The sequence below is a fragment of the Schistocerca serialis genome, chromosome 3 (genome assembly GCF_023864345.2).
Source record: "Schistocerca serialis cubense isolate TAMUIC-IGC-003099 chromosome 3, iqSchSeri2.2, whole genome shotgun sequence".
In the NCBI taxonomy this organism is placed as follows: domain Eukaryota; kingdom Metazoa; phylum Arthropoda; class Insecta; order Orthoptera; family Acrididae; genus Schistocerca; species Schistocerca serialis.
This window is the reverse complement of record NC_064640.1, coordinates 813,328,651-813,351,910: the sequence shown is the minus strand read 5'-3', so window position 1 is coordinate 813,351,910 and position 23,260 is coordinate 813,328,651. Positions and strand designations below refer to the sequence as shown.

The 23,260-nt window shown below is 37.9% G+C and overlaps 1 protein-coding gene across 1 annotated transcript in view; it reads right to left on the bottom strand.

Moving 5' to 3' along the window:
* Nucleotides 1-1,678: 1,678 nt before the first annotated feature.
* The window catches only part of LOC126469590 (dual specificity protein phosphatase MPK-4), a 132,446-nt gene continuing 110,864 nt past the window's right edge, over nt 1,679-23,260 (bottom strand). Inside the window, exons 8-9 of the mRNA XM_050096711.1 lie at nt 20,067-20,287; nt 1,679-1,841 (exon numbers count right to left, since the gene is read on the bottom strand). Of these exons, the coding sequence (XP_049952668.1) occupies nt 1,738-1,841; nt 20,067-20,287 (325 nt within the window). The 3' untranslated portion in view covers nt 1,679-1,737. The remainder of the gene's footprint in view (nt 1,842-20,066; nt 20,288-23,260) is intronic.

Sequence of the window (23,260 nt, the reverse complement as noted above, 5' to 3'; positions counted from 1 at the left end):
TGTCATGGAGGACAAATAGGATGCCCGTGATCATCTCAGTTTTCAAAGCAGTACAATGGCTAGAGAAAAATTGATGAAGCTAAATTGAAAAATATAGCAGCTTTACAACAATATATTCTATCCAGTGAGTACAATAACTACTTTGAGAAATTGCAAAAAATCAAAAAACCTGAAGGAGAGTTGGATGAAGATATCAATGGAGATATGTGTATGTCTGAAAGGGAATAAGTGTGTTCAAATGTTTCTGTAAGGAATTAGTATCAGATGAGACAAGTGTTCCTAATAACATGTAATAACTCAAGACAGACATGAATAGACTGCTCAGTATTTCTTTCTTTGTACTAAATGGAATCATACTTCTGCAATCACATCAAATAAATGCTTTTGAAATACTGACAACAACAAATTATCCACTTGAGTCACAAGGACTAAATAAAGGCTAAAATGTACAAATACAAGAATTTTAGTACATATCAACAGACCACTCATAAAATAGAGACACAGAAAACTGAATCAAGTAGATTGCGTTAGATCAAATGCCAGATGTGTAGTTAAACAAAGAAAAGGCCAATGATATCTGCCTCATACTACTGAAAAGTAATCTGTAAAGCTATTTAGGGATAACATCAGATAGATATTACGTGCAGGAACACTACAGAAATGACACACACATCTTGAATCAACTAACAACCATTTGTTTACACATGAGATAGAACAAGAGAGAAATAAAAATATTATGCAGGTCAGTAACAGTAGTCATAAATAGGAGACTACTATTTAAAGATTAAGTTTAAGTCTGCCATTCTAAATAAATAATAAAAATGTAGAATGATTACAAGTGTTGAATAACTTAAAATTTACCACAGTATAACTCCTGGAAGAAGTCATACTGAAACTTATTTCTTACATATAATTAACAACTAATGTCAACTCTTTGGTACAGTCAGTGAGATTATACTCACACTAATTACAACTTGTTCACAGCTACAGAGGCCAACTACAGAAAAAAATGCTGACAAAAGCAAAGTTTCTAAAAAATGTGGGTTTTATACAACACAAATCAGGTACACTGGTGGGAAAAAACACACACAATCTACTGTCACAAAACATGCAACAACAGATTACATGTAAATTATACAAAATCAAAAATTACCACACTTTAAAAAAATAAGAATGGCAAATGTTATGCTAATAAAAGTGAAAACACTTAACAAACAACAGTATAGAGAAATTCACATAGATCTCTATTATGCAGTCGCTAGGACCGGTTTCTAACAAGATGATTATAATACCTTCTCATTGGTTTGTTAATCCTATTAATTAAAACCTCATCAATACTGATGTCATCAGAGAAAGAATAGATCACTACCATAAAGAATGGAGCACGCATATTCTGAAATACATATGCCCTTCCATTAGCTATTATGTGTTATGCAACACTTCTATATGATGCCTTTCTTACGATTGCCTTATACATTTGGTAAAAAGGTACAAACACCAAAGTTATGTCCACCTTTCAATAGCTATTTAATGGATGCTGCATATCTTTCCAATACTTAGACTTTTACAATACATGGACACAGACGTCACTTGTTCTGTATATATTTATTCTAGACTATCACAACGAATAATTTCTTGAACATAAATATTAACATTGACACACATAATATAGCAAATATGTATACTTTTGTACTGAATATCACTGAAAAGATTTCAAGATTAGTTTTCAGTCTTCATTCACACTGTTACCTGAACATTTTGTACAATATTACTCCATTCTACCTTAGATGGTACAAAGTAAAATGCTGGCGAAATTTTGGACCCACAGGGACATTGGCAACCTGTAAAAATATTTATTATGATAAGTATACTTAAGCTGATTGTTATAAATCAATGAGAAATAGCAAAATCAATTAAACTTATAAAGTTGTGTAGAATGAAAGTGTGTTATGGCATAAATAAAATGTAAAATGTAGTTTTAGACAAAAGCCGTATATTCAAAATTATAACATGTTTGAAATGTGTAAAATAGCTGTTCCAGCTTAATGCACCATGATGAATTACACACAGCAGGCATGCAGACCACAGAACAGTGTGCGGGTCTGGTCAAGGGTGGTATTTACGGGCTGCATAGGAAATGCTGTTCACAAAGCTATTCTGAATTTCACAAGGCTCTGAAGAGAACTATTGTCACTTTGAAAGCTAAACTGCAACTCAACCATGAAGAGGACAGTCCCCCTCTGATCTGCAATTCAGTCTATTTTTAAGTTGAGGCTACTACAAGTAATCACGCCTTTGACAAACTGTGTATGGATCACACACACCTGATTATCAAGCATACACAATATCTTCTGCATATGGTACTAAGTAATATCACCCTTCTAGTTGCCATAGTAAGGTGGCCTCACAAAAGAATTGAAAGTTCTTCGGTATTTCATAAAACATCTCAAGAAAAAAGTTGCACTGTCCTGAGAGCAAATGTGAATCACAAGGTACTGTTCATGTTAGAAATTCTCTGTTAAAGCACAACTGTCACCTGGCCAAAACAATAACATTTTTCATTAATAAACAATGACACAGGAGAACATATGCTTTGGCATGAAAATATGAAAAAAATATTCATTGCTGGTGGAGGATTTTCAATAGGTTTCCACCTGTAACCACAGCTGTCTGTAATGGCAGGTCCTTATTTAGATTTACAAACATAAAGCAAATAGTGGCCCTGATTTTTGTTCTCAAAAATCATATAGTTTTTTTCTTTGCAAATACATGTCTGCAATCTTAGTACACACAAATGTACCGCAGTACAGAGCTAGAAGAGCTAAAACAAAATGACACAGCCCATTCATGAAATGGAATACATATGAGGGGGTAATCGTAAAGTTTTAATTATAACCTCTTAGTACAGAGCTAACATATAGTGCACTGTTCTTCATAATCTTACTTGATATTTCATCACACCCATTCTTGCTTTGCTGGTTTCTTGTAGCTGCATGTGATATAATTGCCTCACAATATCAGCTTTGAAGAGTACTGCACATTTACTTGTACCAATAAAATTTTGATTTGACTCATTATCTACTGACAGAAAATGATTATCAAATTTTTTGCACTACTCTGGTAGGTCACAAACAGTTTCATTCTTACACAAAAGAGGTGTAATATGTTGAGCACTCAGTCTGCCCTGCTACCACTTTCAAAACTGACCATATAATGCTAATTTTGTTCTGAAACTTTTCTATTCTCTTGGTGTAATTCTTTATTTTAAACTGACTGAAGACAATCTTCAGCACTTTCCAGTACTGTCTGAAATTCTGTAACTGCGCTGTGATTATCCTTCATGTTACAATATAGGTTCCGTCTCCTACACGATATACCAATGTCTCTGGTTGCTTATTAGTACTGTACATCTCCGTGTAATGTTTCACAGGATAAGAGTTATCAAAGATATGTTACTTAACGAGGAGGGAAAAAAATCCTCTTGTATATGAATGACCATCTCCTACAGCTTGTTCAGAAGGTCCTGAAACATTCTAAAGAAAGTATTGGTCTTGGGAGGTAGAGAACAATACTTGTTGACATTTACTGATTAATATTTCGTCAAGGACAGGCAGAAACAGGAAATGCAGATGAGATTTGAAAGATGTAACAGGTTAACCTGTCTTTATTTACACCACTTTATTCACTAGTAGATACTGAACTGGAGATTTTTCTATCATGTCATTACACCTTCAGTCCATATTATGTACAACTATTAAGAGCTAAGTCATTCCTTGCTATTTAAACATTTGGTTTATCTGTGATTGTGGTGTAACTTCCGCAGAATGGCAGAGGATGACAATGAGAGCACATTACTAAAATCTTAAGAAGAAAACGTTTATACAGAAAACATAATTGATCTGAGGCTACAGGTAATTAACAGCAGTGCTCATGATCGGAATTTATATTATGAATCGGGAAGATATTGTGATTCTAGAAGAAGCAAGCCACAGCGGGATTTAAGTTCTGCACAGATCACAAACTGTTCTGCACATTAATGCAGTAAAAATTGTGCTGTGATAAGCATGGTGCACAAACCTTATGTATTTTCTTTGATACTTGGTGTCTAATGGAACAGGATAGACTAACATAGAAGTTTGCTGGGGTGTTTTTCCTCACTTACCATCTGTTTGCCACAGGCCGTATTTTTTGCAACACCACTACAGAACCATGTCTGAAAGTGTGTGTATTCATGATGTTTACACAGAAACTAATTCTTTTTGAAGCAACTTTGAGGAAATAATGTAGTTAAAGAAACAGCTTATTATTTCACAGCTTGCAGTTTCACATCACTAGTTGATACTGAAGTAGCTATATTTCATTGATGGATACAGTTATAATATTGCTTTGAAATTAACCTTTCAGACCCACTGGCTACAATTAATATTGTTTTGAAATTAACTTTTCAGACCCACTGGCTACAATTAGATACATTAGATTTTACTGTCTCTTAGTTATTACACAAATATTTTTCCCCAGTGGAAAAATCATATACACATTTGTGAACATTTAATCTTTTTATCAAGTACAAGTGTTCTCACTTGTTGTTCACTATAAAATTATTAAGTCACTGTAGCCCCGTGTAGCAGCTTGTGCCCATCAGAGTACATGGAAGTGGTTGGTTAGTTATATTCCATTGTATAAATGAATGTTGTTGTTGTTGTTGTTGTTGTTGTTGTTATTCTGCATGGTGATTTTTTGAATGATCAGTTTATTTATTAAAACAGTGACTATTTCAAAATTAGTTATTTTAGTTCACAAAAACGAGCTAAGTGTCCATAGTATATTTTGAATACAGGTACTCCATTGAAAAATGTAGCTACCGGGTACTTTGCGTCATACATTGTTGCATAAGAAATGAAACTACGATAACAAAACTTTTTCAAAAGTTAAAAGTAGAGAAATATTTATACTCAATATAGACTACATAGATTTCATATAATGGAGGAGCAGTGGTGCCATCAAAGCTGCAGAGAGAGACTACGTCATATCCAGTAGCATATTTATCAATCCTTGATATCTGCAGTGCGGAAATTTTATTTATTAAACAATATCCAGTAACTGTTATCATTACCAATATGTTAATGTCAATTTAAAGAAAGGGTAAGTGCAAAAAAGTTTAATAAATTTCAGAACATGTACTGTTTAATCTGAATGGAACATGTGATATATTTTTTAATGATATCAAAAGACAAGACCACATAATTTTTTTTCTTTTAATGGTATCATTTATGCAGAATCAAGTCAGCTGGTGAGTAAACATCAGAACAGAATTTAAAGAATTAGAGGTTACAATGGAATCGCCCTCTTGTATAAAAGTTGTTATTGCTTTGGAACAAAAACTAAAAATAATTTTGGTGAAGCAGGCAGTATACTTGTGGCATACGCCATGACGAAGAAACTTTCCTTAGGAAAAAAGCCTTTGCCAGACTAAAAATTCCACAACTCATGGTTGCTCAAAGCATGCTTACACTTGAAGGAAATTGCGACACTGATAGAAAATAACAGTTACAGTCCAACACTATTAACTATGAGGGGCAGTCAAATTAAAACCTTAAAAATGTAATGAACATTTGACTTCCTGCAGCACTGTCCTGTGAGTTGACAGTTCAGAGACAAGTGCTTTAAACAATGCCCAAAAGGTGGTAGCTTACTGCAGACAAGTGAAATATGGGCACAATACCAGTTTACAATGGTTGCATCACTTGCAACTAGGACCAGTGAAGAGCAGCACTCTGTCATATGTTTTTTCAGCAGTGAAGGTACACACTCTACTGAAATTCATCTATGAAAGAAATTCCAGTTGGTGGGGCACATTTATCACTGCAGCAGGTGGTATAAGTGGAGCAGAGAGTTAAAAATGGTACAACTTCTGTGGCAGATACTCCCCACCCATGTCAAGCATACCACATAGTGACAACAGAGTCTGTTGCAGCAGTGGAAGCCATGAGCCATAGCTCAGGAAATCACATTATTAATGAAGTGCTTAGAGTTTCTAAAATCATCTGCTAGGTGGGTGCCATGGCATCTCATTCCATAACTGAGTGACATACTGATGCCTGTGAAGAATTTCTGTGGTGCTTTGAAACAGAAGGTGGTGGCTTCCATGTGAGAATTGTTACAGGAGATTAGACCTGGGTCCACTACTACCAATCAATCTGAAACCACGAGAATGCAACCCAAGATGTCAGAGGCACAACTATCTGCAGAGAAAGTTACGCCAATTGGCCCTTGGGATGAATGAGGTGTTATCTTGGAAACCAGGAGAGAAGTACTAGCAGAAATAAAGCTGTGTGCATGGGTGCCCAGATAGCTCTGTCAGTGGAGCATTTTCCAGTGGAAGAAGGGTGATTTCATCTCTAACTACACAGGTCAAGGGCGAACGTGTCACATCACTATTTCAAAGTTTGCTGAAAAAAATATACATCGAAGTTCCATGTGATCTCTCTCCAAAACTATAATATTTTGATCTTCAGATGATTTGTTAAAATGCTACAGACCTCTCTAAATGAGAGGATGTGTGAAAATGTCGTAATGAAAGGGAAAATTGAAAAATGTAATAAGTAAACCAAAAGTGATAGAGATCTGAATTTAGTTTCAATAAATACTTTGTTCCCAATACTATGAGACATGATTAATTCAGATTTTTTTTTTCCCCCGGGAAACCAAACCATGAAAAGTTGTAGCTTTTCGTGAATTGCAAAATTATGTTTTGAAAATATGAATAGTCACAGGATCTTAACCGTCTTGAGAAATGATAAAGTGGAAGAACTGCTAACAGTCAGCTATGATATTAATGCATAAAATTCTTAAGCTGTCGAAGCATTAGTACATAAAGGTGAAAGAATCTGAATTTTCTGATTATTCTGAAATTATTTTCTCCAAAACCCCCATCCTAAATGTTCTAAAAATTTCATGGTAAGTTAGTCAGTCTTTGTACCTAGGGAATGTACAATCGGAGTGGGCAATACTCGTCTGTACAAAATGTGAGAAATTTTTTAGGTAGACCTCGCTCTACTGTCAAGGTAAAAAAAAATCATGATCAATTTAAATATTTAAATTGATCGCTGATTTTAAGCAAATGTCATCCAAAACTGGTATTTCTGAATCAAAATTATTACTTTACAACACTGTAAGGGCGTGGGACAACAATTCATAACTTTATACAAAAGAATTTTATAACAAAAAGGAGATATACGATATTTATACCCACTTTTCTTTTTATGAAATTATTCACACATTATTATTGTCTTCTGTCATGGTTTTACTTCTTCATGACTTTCCGCAAATTAAAATTGCCTACAATGTAGCAAGCAACACTGCACTGTTGAAAAGAGTTCAATAGTTTTTTTCCATCTGCTTCTTGTTGAATCTGTATAGCCGAGCTGAATTTGCACATGGACAAGGATGATCCAACAAGAGCAGTACTTGGGAAATGGAAACTGTACACTGATCTTTTAATGATAGCCATTTGAAAGCATTAGCAGGATGGACCATGAGGTGCCATAAAGAAGAAGGTTATATCTTCCAGCTCATGAGAGAGACTTACGATCTGTGCCACCCACCACTGATTGTCATAAACACAAGAAATTAAGTAGCTCACTACAAAGTCTTCCCATGTATATTGTAGTCCCTGCATTTCACACACAGTAACAGGCTGAATTTCATGGAGAACTGTTCTTGGGATGTATGTGCCACTCCGGGATGCGACCCAGTAGTGACTCGATTGAATTACTATCACAGGATTCATAGCAGACCAATCTACTCTCTTTTTTAAACTGAATTTCCTTAATGTACTTTCATTTAGAATTAAGAGTTTCATGTTTGTTACTAATTTTTACATGGTGTGTACAAATCCAGTAGCATCAACAGCTTCATGCTGGAGATTAAATCTTGTTGCAAGATGTTTACAGAGACCTCCTACATCATCACATGCAATTTTTCCATGACCTGTTGCAGAAAATATCGATTTTTTTGTCTTAATTCCTGCATTACAGTGTTGAACAAGCTCATAAAGCTGAAAACAGCTTTTAGAATGAGGTGTTGCACCATCAGTCACATATAAATGTTCAGGAAATGCACGGCCTCTAGATGCTACGTCATCAATTATCATGCTGACAGCATAGCATGCACGTGCACTGTCATGAATGAGATCACTGACAACAGCAAAACAATGTGATGTTCCAAGGAAGTGAGCAACACATGAATACTGATAGCTGTGATGTTTGCCAGTGGAAACTTTGAATTTTGTTCTGCAAAGCAACAGACCAGTTCTCAGCAAAGTGGAAATGAAGAACTAATGTGTCAGTATTGTGGGATGTGGCTGATTTTACTTCTGCTTTGGTCTGTCTCTGAATCCTCCAGATATGACGGTGAGCTATTCCTTTCATTACCCCAATGCCTAATCTCTGTAACAAACTTCTCTGGCTCTGCTGTCTTCTTTGCCAACTCTCCTCCCTGCCACAATGCATAGATTACATCACTGTCAGTATCCTGAAGGTGTAATGCTTCAACACCAGGACACATTGCACACTTCTGCAGCCAACATCTCTCTTGCGGCTCTTGACATATACACAAAAGCTTCAGGTCCATCTCTGTGTACTTCTTTCCTATGACACTGCTTATGGTGAAACCATGTGCATACTTCCTTCACTGGCTGGCATTTTACCCATTTTGGTCATAAGGAGTAGAATTTTGAGAGACCAGTTTTTGAATTTGGGTTCTCCTTTTTCATTAGGAGATATGTGGTTAGGACTTTGCCTGTTGCAATCTTTGACATCACTTTGGTAATATTCCAGAGCAACAGGAAGCATATCATGTAGCAACGGATGCCCACAGTAAGAATCTGGGCATGCCCAAATATCTTTTCCATTCTTATTTTACGAGCTTTTGAAATCAAGAGGAAGTGGTATGTATTTCTGTGTCTGTTGCTTACTGTAGCTACCTGGTATCAGTGTCAGTAACTGTACTGTCTCAGTATAGGTGGCTGCTGAGATAGCAGTATTTAGGTTTTGAAACCACACATCACATTTTGTGTATCTATCACTATCTTCAGATTCTGCACACAGTGCATCTACATCATACACTTCACTAAGTTTTGGAGGTGTTGCTTGTGTAAAACTTGTTTCAATTTCTTCCACTTTTCTTTTTGCAGTCTGTTTTCATCTTGTGCATCTTATGTTTCCTGGACTTTTAAGGAGGGGTATAGTAGGGGCTACAGCAGAAATGCATCAACAACTTCACACCCCCAGGAATATAAACATCTGCACTGTCTTCTTTAGTTTCACATTCGGGTGATGGTGATGGTTCAGGTGGGTTGTCATTAAATTTCTTGTAGTGAGTGTAGCAATTCCTGCACAATGGACATGATGCTAATACCATTACTTGAGGACAAAGATATTTCTGCAACACCTCTGACAGATTTCCAACAACTGTGAAGTGTTTTTTACTTTTCATAAACACCATCTTCTTGTGTCTTTTTTTCATAGTCCACACACCTCACTCTTTCAATCCTGTATTTCCTCACTGACACTGTACCTAACAAAAAGTTCAAACCAAACACAAAACTTGGTGCAGAAACCATTATGTGCAAGTTCTTGCTCGTTTGTTATAAACACGAGAGTGCTGGAAACATTGTTGCCAACATGTATATTTTACACTAGAAATTCAGTGATGCGAATATGCAGAACATTGAAATTTTTTTTAACACTTTACACAGAAAAATATTGCCCACTGTGTTTGCGCTAACTACTAACATATTAACCAAACAATATTTTGTGTAACGCTCAAAAGTTTTTGGATGGGGATTTTCGAGTAAATAATTTGTAAAAACGCAATTATTTTACATTTTTAGTAATAAATATTTGCATAATATAGATAGTTGGAGCAGAGAAGATGCTGTTTACAATTACATCAGTAGTACCTGGCAATATGACAGAAAAGATAGCATTCTGCGACTTTCCAAATTTGGAAAAAGAAAAAATATATTAATGGAAAAATTAAATTAAATGTCGTATTTTCATGTTAAATTTGTAATTAAAGGAAGCCCATAAGCATGCAGGTGTCAACCAAATTTCAACACACTAAGAGGGAGGTTTAACACAAAACATCTGCTATGTCTGCAGTACTTTTGGATTATTAGCTATATTTTTTTCTCTACTGTTTTAACAATTATTTACAAAATATACGTTTTTCAAAAATTAAGATAAAACGAAAATACTTTATTTCTTAACACTTATGATAGAGAGGTCTATTATATACTTTTTACAGAGAAATTCATGACCACGAGTTGACATGACATGTCTGATTTGAGATGAAATCACACAGGATTAAAATATGTGCTTTTCATTCTGAGGCAAAAATAAAAGTGTTTTTCATCTCGGCAAAGCTGTGGTGTCAAAATGTAACAGTTCTCATTTTAGTACCTTCCTAAGGTTGATGTACTGCACAAACTTTTTTAACACTAGTTTATTTTTGATTTGAGATCTAACCCACTTGCATATAATTAAATGTTTCCTCCTTTCTTCCCTCCTATTAGAAAGAAAGTTAATAATAGAGGTGTCTTTCCTTGGTGAAAGAACATCATGAATGTGATGACTGCAGGGAATATTTAGCTATGCTGTGAGGTGTCCCCCACCCCAAGCTAGAGTGGCTATGCAGTGGATTACATTCTGCTGTGGGTGATCCTATAAATCCACTGCATTGACATGCTGGTGTCATCAGAGAACTGTCATAGCAATTTCAGCCATGAAACAATCACATCAGCATGGAGAATGACCTAACAAGTAGCAGCATGAGCTGATTTTCAGTTTTCTTTCTCCATTCTGTCTCACTTCATATCCTCTAAGACTGGGATGTGCTTCTATCACTATCTTCCACAACTGTTATACCTCTTCTGACAATAGCTAGGCATTTTGGCCTTTTCTCAACACTTACTCTATTTCAACGAGAGTTTTCCTTCCTTTCTTCATTTCACATGATCTGTTCAGACCATGTCTCCAAACAGCTGTGACACATTGTAGAATACAGCTGTCACACTTGGAGTATCAATGATGTCTTCATCAACTGCACAAGGCATGTCATGCACCACTCTCATGTGCACAAAAGAGACACTGAAACAGGCCCCTGCAATCCACTGCTGTAGGGGGTTCATCATACACCACTGGGTGGCAATACCCACACCACCACAGGAAGCCAGATTCCCGTCACTTCACTGCCTGCAACTGTGATTGCACCACACATTTTTTCAAGCCTTCACACTCAGATTACTCAAAGATTACGCCAAGCTTATAGACGGTTTTCAGAGGGACTAAGACTTCATGCACCTAGCATAGCACTATTGCTGCTCCGTCTGCTACTGAATACTGGAATCCAGTACTAGTGGAACAAAGAGAGAGATTACAAAGAGACTTAAGGATAAAAAGTTATGTTTGCCTAATACTGTAGACATTGTAAATAAACACATTTATGTTTTAGTCATTCTATAGTTTTCATGTGTTTTAGAGTGTTCATCCACCTCACTGCACTGACAGACGCAACAGACATTTCTGGTGAAGAGTCTGTGATTACTGACTACTTTGATCCGAGGAAGAAGGTTCGACATCTCTGCATACTGAACTTATCAACATTTCTTTCAATGTCAGCAGAAGTAACTGAAATTTTCCTTCCCAGAAACAATCGGACCGAAAGTGTCTGGAGTTCTTATTTTTGCATTATTCTTACAGTGTTCCTACAGTTGTAAAATGTAAACTTCCATGACTGCAAATGTTAAAGTTAATAAAATATTTTGGGCTAGTATGCCTAGGGCAAACGGATTTCTCGATGGCCATAGATACTGTAAAACACCCCAGGATTTCAGTAGCAAGGAGGGAGGCATGGAACTGAATAACATGTGGATCCCAGTGCTGAAGAAGACGTGTGTGACTCTTCCATCATGGGGCAATAGCAACAGCGGACGATGGTAACTGACAATGGCCAATTGCACCCGGGTATTCAGAGCATGTGACAACACACCACTGCAAGAGAGCTGCAGTAAGTACCAAGACAGTGTGTGAATCAGACACTCAAAGAAGCTACAATACTGCTTGGAAATGTCCTCCACAGACGGGGATGAAACATTGCATTTTAATGTGAAATTCATCTGACCCACAGTATTTTATTAACTTGTTCCTAAGTTCTTGAAGTGATTTAAATTTTGTATGGAATGGCAACTTCTGGAATGCCGCATTTCACTGTATTTATTCAGTTTCAGAGCCAACAAATCCAGATTCCGTACCAAACATTAACAAATTGGTGGAAGCACAGGATCAAACATGACTGAAGCACAGAATGCTGCCTACTCCCTTCCACCCTTTTGATGAAAACCAACACCCTTTTGATGAAAACCAACACCAATAGACAGAATAATGCATGCACCTTGAGCAGCACTTTGTACCTTACAAAATTACAGGTAGCTTATAATTTTTTTTTTCCTTGGCTAAGAGTGTATATTTTTTGTCAGTGTACGAAATTGTTCCCTCAAGTAGAGCCCCAAATCCTACCCCATAAAGAGGACATTTATAAGTTAGATGAATTCTTTGAGGCTCAGATTCATGTAGCTGCTTATCATTTCAAATTTTATCATTTGCATTGTCATAGGAATCAATCGTACAAGAAATGGCTCACTGAACTTAGGGGCATTGCTAGGAACTGTAAATTTAACTGCACTTGTGAAGCTTCTTTTCAAGATGAAATGATTCACAATGCCATTGTTCAGAATCTTGTTGGCACCAGATTCTAAAGCATAACGGCTCGTGTCAATGATATACTTAACATAATAAAAGTTCAGGAAATACAAGACTTTGTGGAACTCAACTTCAAAGTGCCTGTTGTGCAACGCTATCTGTGGGCACTATCACGTGTAGCACATGTTAACAGCCACAAGCCACAGCACATGCAGTGCCCAACTTGTATTGCTAACTCACATGTTCGGAAGTCTTGTGTCGAGCATTATCCCATGCACGATAACAAACACTGCTTCTTTTGACAAGCGGAAAGCCTACACTGGCACAAGTCAGAGGACACACAAGCAACTGTGCCTGCAAAACAAGTGCAAAGCAAACTCCATTCTACTTCAATCTAGATATGAGCAAATGGAGGTAAATATGATTTCAGATTCTGAATCTTTATCCACTACTACTGGCAATACTCAAAAGAACTGTAGATGCAGGTGCACAAATTGCAAAGCAACATGCATGTGCAAAACTTGGGTAATTCAAATTAGCCGTCCTCATGTGGACAAATGCAAAAGGCTCTGTCTCTCACAAAACAGATAAAAGCAGTCTTCTGAAAATGAGAACGGATAATAATACCCCGAAAAGAAACCACAAACTATTCATATCTTTATAGAATTGTAATCAATCTGTACGATTTCAGTTACGTACTGGCGCTTCAGTCACACTGATTAATCAAACTACTTATGAGCAATTGGCACATCCTCAGCTCCAATAATTATGACTGTGCCTCACAGCCTACAATGGCTAAACTATCTGTGTTCTTGGTGTCTTGAAACCTATTTCTGCTAGTCAATCGGCTGCTTCTCTGGTTATCACACGAAAATCAAACATAAAAATCAAATTTTGTGCAGACTTTAAAGCAACAGTTAATGTTCAAATGGTTAATGATTCATTCTCACCTCCACCTACTGAGAAGCTTATGGATCACCTAGTACTTACATAATTCTTTTCTAAAACTGATTTTGTCATATTTCCCTGGATGAGAACAAAAAACTTTATTGTTGACTTGTACCAATACCAGTGCTTTCCCTTCAGAAGCACACCAGCTTCTGCATTATTTCAAAGCAGTCTTGAACAAGTGATGTCCAGTGCTTCATCATATTCACATTATCTGGATGACATCAATGTGTTTGGACACACATCGGAATAGCATTTCAAAAAATTTGGAGAATCTTTTTCAAGTTTTAACTGACACATGGCTTAAGTGTAATTTACAATAGTGTTCATTTTTCAGTACTGAAATTAAATATTAAGGACATCTCACTGACACCCACAACACTCGTCCCTCGATTAAGTATTTAGACGCCATCTGGAGATTATATTCTCCTAAAAATGTATGAGAACTACAGGCAGTTCTGCGCAAGTTGACCTATGTATCAAATTTATTCTGAATGCAGTGCAAACTGCTGTTACTTTGCATTGCCCCCGAGTAAAAATCTTCCTTTGCAGTGGACTGAAGAATTCAAACAACTGTTACAAAGGTCGAAAAATGCAATGCTTAGTCACCCACGCCTTACTTATTTTTACCCACAAAAACTAGTAGTGCATCATCACATGGAACAGGGGCAGTTTTATCTCACAAAGTTGGAAACACTAAATGGCCCATAATATTCACATGGCCCAAGTCAACTACTGTCAGCTGGAAAAGGAAACTTTAGCAATCACCTAGAGTGTAATGAAATATCAATATCTGCAAGGCTGAAAATTTTTTCTGATGACTGATCATACACTGCTGACTGATGAAAGATGTGCCCGATCGTACAGCACAGAAGCTGCAATGTTAGTAACTTCTTCTTTCAAATTACCAGTATGAAATTCTAGTGCACTACAGCACAGCATGCACATACAGACACTCTATCTCACTCACCAACAACAAATAATTCACAATTTTATGAATAAAAAGCTTCCTGTCCTCAGCTGATCAATCAGTTTCAAAAGCACTGGAAGGTTTCCCCACTAACTGTCAGCAGATTACACAAGCTACTGAACAGGAACAGCCACTACGAATGCTCCAGTATTACATTTGGATGGGTTTGCCTTGTAATATGAAATCAATTTTAGGTGGAGTAATATACAAATACTATGCACAACACAACAGCCTTTCTGTTCTGAATGGTGTAATTTTATTGCATACTCCCAGTGAACAAATGTGTCATGATTGTCACATCTTTGCAGCAACATGTTTTGAAACTCTCACATGGGGGTAATTGGAGAATCATTAGAACAAAGCAGCTAGCACGACAGCACTGTATGCAGCATGGGCTTGACAAGCAGATAGAACAGGTGACTACCAAATACCACGCATGCACGGATAACCAGGCAGTGCTTGCCAGCAATTTTTCAATTGGCCTTGACCTGACAGTGCTTGGCTACGCATCCACATTGATTTTGCTGGTCCTTTCTGGAATACAAGGTAACTGATTACCAATGCCCACAGTAAATATCCACTTGTCAATTCAATGAATATGACAACTAGCACTAACACGATATGAACTGATTGTGTAACTGCAATGTGCAAGATGGTATCAGCATCTCTTCATACCCTACAAAAATATAAGCTCTTCTCTCTTGAATTGAACAAGAAACTTTTACAAACATATATACTTCCAATTATTGATTACAACGATGTTATTCTGAAAAGCCTCTCCCAAGAAAGGTCACGGAGCTTGGAATAGGTCATGAATGCCTGTGTTCGTTATATCTGTGATGTTCAGGTCTTTGATCACATTCCACCATCATATGCACAGCTATCCTGGCTGCGTGCAGGCAAGCACAGAAATTTATATATCCCTCTGTCTTCTCTACCATCTTATCAACATACATTGTCCCTGATATCTCTCTGTGACCTTAACGCTCTTGTGTCAACAACATGGTAGAAACATCCAGTCCCATCAGAGCAAAATCCTTTCTTTCCCACTCCATCATTCAGCCACTTTCTCGAAGTCCTTCTCAGAAACAGGACCTAGACTCAGGGATAACCTTTTACAGTACATTAGAGAACAGAATAGCATCTCCAGCTTCAGGAGTCAGTTAATGGCACATCTACAAAAGCAACAATAATGATTAGCATTGTCCCTTTATGCACTTGTTACTCCTGTACACCCTTCTTTCCGCCCAGATGTTCCTCATTTCTCATTATTCTTAGCTGTTGCAGCCTCCTTAAAATTTCCTTTTCCCAGAATTGACTGTACCAGGGGTAATATCTAATTTGTACACTGTCATCATCATCATCATCATCATCATCATCATCATCATCACTATTAGTGGCAGCGGCAGCAGCAGCAGTAGTCGAAGTAATACAGGTGCTGCCAGTGTAAACTTTAGTTCATAGTCAGTACTACTTACACATATGAATGTGTGGTGTCCGTTCTTTTGGCCAAGTCCGAAAGAGCACAAAAAACCCGCAGCTGTGATACATTGTATGTAAATTGAAAGTTCAGAGAGAGTTGAGGGGGGAGGGGGAAGGGGTGGAGGTGGGGATGGGGTTGGGGGGAAGGGTGGGGAGGGGAGGGGTGGGGCGGGGAAGGGAGGGGAGGGGAGGGGAGGGGAGGGGGGAAAGGAAGGGATTATTGATGTCAGCTGCATGGGGATTTGACATGGAATCAGCAGTGATAAGCGAAAAATGTGTGCCAGACCGGGACTCAAACCCATGATCTCCTGCTCACTACACAGTTGTGTTAAACACTGCGCCATCCGAACAAAGTGTTTGCAACTGGGTGGACTATCTCAGCATGCCTCTTGGCTGACCCACACTCCCACCTAGCACCATCTATCCACTGTCCCTGTCAATGTCCTCCATGCTCACTATTTCGACATGCCCGCCTGAAAGAATACACACCACACATTCATAGAATTTATTTGCCTCAATGGGCAATGAATAGACTTCAGTGCAGATGCAAGATGGACAAGGACTGCAGATAAGTGGCACTAGGCAGAATTGTGGGTTGGGCGACAGGTGTGCCGAAGTAGTCAGCGCAGTTGTGATAAACACTGTGTCCGGGTGGTGCAGAGGTTAACGCAACTGTCTAGTAAGCAGGAGCTCCCAGGTTTGAGTACTCGTCCCACACACTTATTTCACTCGTCGCTGCTGACTCCGCGTCAAGTCCTGATGCAGCTGACATCAATAAACCCTTCCCTTCCCTTCTCTTCCCTTTCTTCCCTTCCACTTTCAATTGCACTTTCATGTCTCAGATGCCCAAACTTCATGCTTCATACTTGAGGGAAAATACTTTGTTTTTGTTCTCAGCACCTATTGCACTTTGTCTCTTCAGCACACTTTGCTGCAGAATTACTATGTGAACACCAATCAGGTTTCACTTTTGAGACCTAAACTTGGCCAGAAGTTGGAAACAGTGTGAAACAAGACTCATCTGCCCACATGACTTTCTTCCACTGCTCCACAAACCAGGTTTTATTGCTTCAGCACCACATTTACTGTTAGGGGCACACCCACCTACAAGATGGCTTGTAGAAGTGATCCACACAGTTACTGTTTAATATCCCTGACATGAATCTGCAGTAGAATCTTAGAACAGTCTGAGCTCAAATGTAACAAGGTATCCTGACCAGAATGATCTCCTCTATGCCAACCGGTATGATTTAGAAAACATCGATCACACGAAACCTAACTTGAATGACATACTGAAGGCATTGGATGAAGGTAACAAGGTAAATGTAGTACTTCTTGATTTCCAAAAAGCATGACTTGGTACCATACCTATGCTCATTATCAGAAGTATGATCATATGGGGTACCAAGCAAAATTTGTTATTGGACTGAGGATTTTTTTGTAGGAAGGGTGCAGCGTGTCATCTTGGAAAAGGAGGGGGGGGAGAGGGGGAGAGAGAGAGAGAGAGAGGGGGGGAGAGAGAGAGAGAGAGAGAGAGAGAGAGAGAGAGAGAGAGAGAGAGAGAGGGGGGGGGGGGGGAGGGGGGAGAGAGATAGAGAGAGGGGGGGAGGGGGAGGGGGAGAGGGGGGCGGGGGAGATATGAAATGGAATGATCTCACAGGCTCAGTCATAGGTAAACCAAGTGGCAGCCTTCAGTTTATTGGTAGAATGCCGGAGAAATGTAATAAGTCTACAGAGGAGATTGCTTACAAATCACTTGGGTGAACCATCCTAGATTTTTCCTTGAGAGCGTGGGACCCATACCAAATTGCACTAATAGTGAATATTGAATGTATACAGTGTGGGGCAGAAAAAAATGGCCAAAGGTTTGTTTGACCCTTGAGATAGTGTCACAGAGATGCTGATGGAACTGAAGTGGCACTGACCCACTCATCGTGCTAGGAACAAATTCTAACAGATGGAGGAGTTGTTTGGAGAATTTTATCATAACTATTATTTTTTTTGTACCTAATATTTTGGCCATTTTCAGGCTATGTGCCTTCTATCATACTCCTATTTAACTACTATACTGTACCATGGTGTATTTTTAGAAAACTCCTCCATCTTATCTTCTCCCTCTCCCTCTTGCCCCCTTCTCTCTCTCTCTCTCTCTCTCTCTCTCTCTCTCTCTCTCTCTCTCTCTCTCTCTCTCTCTCTCACACACACACACACACACACAAACACACACAGTGATGAAACTCTGATATTTTCGACAAGTTAAGTAGTCAGCTGTGTGATGGCAATCTACTTGCCATTCACTATGTAAAAAGAGAAATGTATACCTAATAAGACACATGTTCATGATGGCATGCAAGAACATTTGTGTGTCCCAGTAATAATTTTAAAAATTCTTAATTACAGTGAATCGTACAGAGCAAAGTGTGATTACAGAAGTCAATAAGGATATTAATTTGATCCAGGAAAAAATAAACTTGATGTAAATAAATCCGGCATGTGGGTGGACTATGAAGCAGAACACAATTAAATGACTATAAAATTTTTTGAATTCTGGTTTCATCAAATTGGAAGTATATACTGTAATACATATTCAATAAATAAATCTTTAATGAATCAGATAAATAATTAATTAATTAATTTCAGACACAAGTAAACCTCATTTTTTAAAAAAGGAAAGAAAGAAAGAAAGGAAGGAAGGAAGGAAGGAGTGCTCCATTTAAACGTGTTTACGCAAACCTAAAATTACTGCATACGGTGGATAAATGGAAATAGCACTGTCTAAAGAAACTATTTTAAAGAGAGCATCATATCCTTATAACTGGATGTCAGTCACAGGCTTGTGAATTTAAAAGACAACTCGTATCTCAAATATATGTAGGTCACATTACTTCAAAAAATTTGTCACATGGGACTCAACAGAAAATTGTTGAGTGGCTACATCCAAAATACATTCTTGACTATAAAACAAGCTTTATGACCAACAAAATAGGAAAAAATTATCATAAATTCCAGCAGATTCTAAAAGAATGATTAATTCTTCATTGACAGAATGCAAGCTACATACAAATATCTTATTTCTTTGCCAAACCCACAGTAGTCAAACATGAATTCCCCACTTCTAGTAAACAAATTTTGCTAAAGGGGTATTAAATTGACATCTACATACTGTACATACTCCACAAGCCATGATATGGTATGTCGTCAAGGGTAAATTATACCACTACTAATCATTTCCATTTCTATTCCACTAAAGAACAGAATGAGAGAAAAACAACTGTCTGCATACCTCCATATGGGCCCTCATATCTCTCATCTTATGTTTGTGGTCCTTAAGCTAATTGTAAATTGGTGGCAGTAGGACCACTCTGCAGTCATCTTCATATACTGGTTCTCTAAATTTTCTCAGTAGCATTCCTCAAAATGAACTTCATGTTTCCTAGAGGGATTTCTATTTGAGTTTCCAACCCATCTACGAACACTTGCATGTTGACTGACCCTGTCAGTAACAAATCTAGCAGCCTTTCTCTGAAATGCTTTGATGTCTTCGTTTAATCCAACATTGTCGGGATCCCAAACACTCCAGCAGTAGTCCAGAATGGATCACATTAGTGTTCTATATGTGGTGTCCTTTACAGGTGAACTATACTTTCCAAGAACTCTCCCAATAAACTGAAGTCAACGTTCCCCACTACAATCATTACAAACTCATGTCATTTCATATTACTTTCACATATATTATGATCCCAAGCTGTGTTTGTTTCTAGCTGACGATTCTCTTTCAGAGATAACACATAGCAGCAGGGAATATTTGTTTCCAATGGCCTTCACGAAAATGACTTCTGGAAACTGACAAATATAATTTTAAAGATTACAAAGATGTAAACTACATTAAATATTAGTTAAATTACCCATTGTCCAGCTGAAGGAACCCAGCTTTGCATTACACTTTGGGCAGTAAAGCTTCCCTTGCTGGGAGTTGGTGACTACTTTCATCCAGGCTAATGGCTCCACAAAGTAAGTTAATGTGCAGACATCAAGCTCATTTGGCAAGCTCCATTTATTATCAGTCCACAATGGTTTCTCCTTTGCAATATGTGGCAACAAGTTTGATGCACTTGCCACAATTCTCCTGTTCAACAAGAACCATGTACAAATCATAAGTTGGAATTGGTTATTTACAGCTGAAGGTATATGCTAATGATCATTGGCCATAAAGAAATAGATACAAATAAGGCAATCTTTTCGGACTTGCATTCTGATTAATAAATACGTGTAGCAACAAATATGTGAATTATACATTATGCCTTACATTACATGTATTTTTAGTCATTATAATTCAGTCATCCCTGGTGTAATTTATTTCTGATTGGCAACAAAACAATTCAACTTAATTGTATCTGGTGAAAGGACTCCACTTGAAAGCAAATAAAAATAAAATGAATTTTGACTTAAGGCTGATTAATATTTCTTTTTCCACCTCCTTCACCTCATTATAAGAACACAGTAATTCTTTTGTTGATACCTGCACAAAATAATATGACCATCTCTGGAAGTGTACTTTCAGCTGATTGATATTGTTTTAAGACTACACAGATGTGAGAATTTTATATTGTGAATGTGGTGTCTTACCCTATTGACAACACACCCAACATTCTACATCCAAAGATTGGCAGCAACACATGTGACTGCCTTGCCAATCTGCAGCCAGCTCGTAGACAGCCCCTCTGCTACGCATGTGAATAGTGCTGGCACCACACCAGCTTAAAAAGACACAGCACCAACGATAGCCAGTCTAATTGTGAAGTTCACTTACAGCCTCCGCAGCTTTACTAATTTGTCTCTCTATTATTGTGATTATTTATGATGGATGTGCTTGTGTAACAGACTAGTTTGGACTTGCAGAAGAATGCTAAGTAAACGATGTTACATACATATTATGTGTCATCCTAATTATTTTGCTCTCTGTCTTAGCACACACCTATTCCTAGCGTCCATTGCTGGACTGATCCAACAACTGGCAACAAGACTGTAATCACAGGTGTTCCGAACTTTGGCCTGCACTTGCCTGTGTTTTTTCACTTTTCTCTGTATCTAATTCATTTTTTTCAGTGACTGTGCAAACTTTTTACAGTAATTTTTGTGTTTATTCATCACAGCTAGTTCTCTGCAAGAACTGTCAGTAACACAGATTGTTCAGATTGTACAGCAGATGCAAAATTTGATGGAAATGATGACAGGACTGCTCGCAGTGCAAGCTAACACACCATCAGCAGGGCCACCATTCCGTACTTTTGACTCAATACATGAGAAATGGTTTGAGTACTGACCACAACTCAATGCACACATCACGGTGTATCACATTGAAGGTAGGGATAAGTAACCTTATATTCTTGCAACAATTGGTGTTTCAGTGTACGGGCTAAAAAATTTTCCACACCGCCCAGCCTGACAGCATTCTTGATGAATAATTAATTGCTGTGCAAGACACATACTTTGATAAACAGAGTCAGCTCCACATTACAAATACCTTCATTTGCGGAGGCAACCTAATCACACACATAAACAGTAGTTAAGCAGACTTACAAGGGCTTACACGTCATTGCATATTTAAAAGAGAGTGCGGACATTATTACAGTGATGCCACAATCAGGAATACCATTACTCAAAACGTGTCAGATCCTTGTGTATGTGAACAGATTCTTAAGTATCCTGATTCTAGTTTGCAACGTGTTTTGGAATCAGCGGAGCACCTTGCTTATATGACAGTGCAGTGATTGACTTTGTTTCTTCTCCTATTTGCACCATACAGAGTAGTAGTAGTAGTAGTAGTAGTAGTAGTAAACTGGTTTTGCTCATTGCTTGTGCACAGTGGCACACAAAGTCTCAACCAGGGCTGCAATTTAAACATTCAGCTGACTGGCAGTGTTGAATCTTGCTCTTGGCATTTCACAGCACACATGCACCAGTCATGCCCATCATGATGCTAAGCGTTATCATTGTGGTAAGCACTGTCGCATTTAAGCTGTCTGCAAAAATGCAAATCCAACAGGCACTTTACATGTTCTTCATAGTCTCAGACAGTGAATGTTAATGCAGTTTTTTCAAAGCCCAGTGACTCCAGTGTAACACAGTACACATGACACTCAGTCTAGAGTTAGAGTGAATAAAAACAGAGCTCAGACAAACAGTACACATAAAGGTAAAAGCTTTCAGTCTTGTAATATATGACATGTACTACAGAATACTATGAGGAAGTCTTATCCTTGGGGGTTTTTGACTCATGATCGAAAAGCATGTTGTTGTCATGATGCAAAATGTTTCCAGTGTGGAAAGCAAGGTCAAGAGTTTGTTTACAAGGCAACCCAGGCTCGAGCAACAGCAAATGCTATGCAGGTATACAGCCGCAGCACAGCAATCAACAAGAGCACTCTGTAATGCCAAGGCCATTAAGCAACAGCTTAACAGCTTGCACTTTTGCATTGTGAACTCTTCCGCTACAGTACGGAGACAGGAGAACAAACTTTGTTCAATTAAGAGCAACTCAAAGGAAAATTAAATTGCAGTTCAACACTGGTGCATCAGTCTCTCTTATTAATAAAAGCACATATGAAAGGATGAGTGACCCATAGCTACAGCAGCCTACTTTTGTTTTGTCTGCATATAAACAGACACAAAATTCCAGTATCTGACATCTGCAGTTTGCCAACAACTTTTTATAAAGTTTCAAAATGCACAGTTTCGTGTACTCCATTCTTGAAACAGTGCAAACATTTTTGGTTTAGACATGTTTGATTTGTTCAACCTTTGTGTACAAGACAATGTTACAAATCAGTGTTTCAATGTCTCTCACTAATGTTTATGGCTTGTGTAAGATTGAATCAGGATTAGGAATGGCTAAAGATTTCGAAGTGCACATTACTGTTAAAGACAATGCTCAACCATGATTTTTTCTTGCACAGCATTTCCCTCATGCAATACACGAGCAGGCTGCCCAGGAACCTGCAAAGATGTAACAGCAATGTGGTTATACAATCTAAAAAAGCCATCAGGTGGTTTACATCTGTGTGCTGACTTTAAGGCAACAGTAAACACACAATCTGTC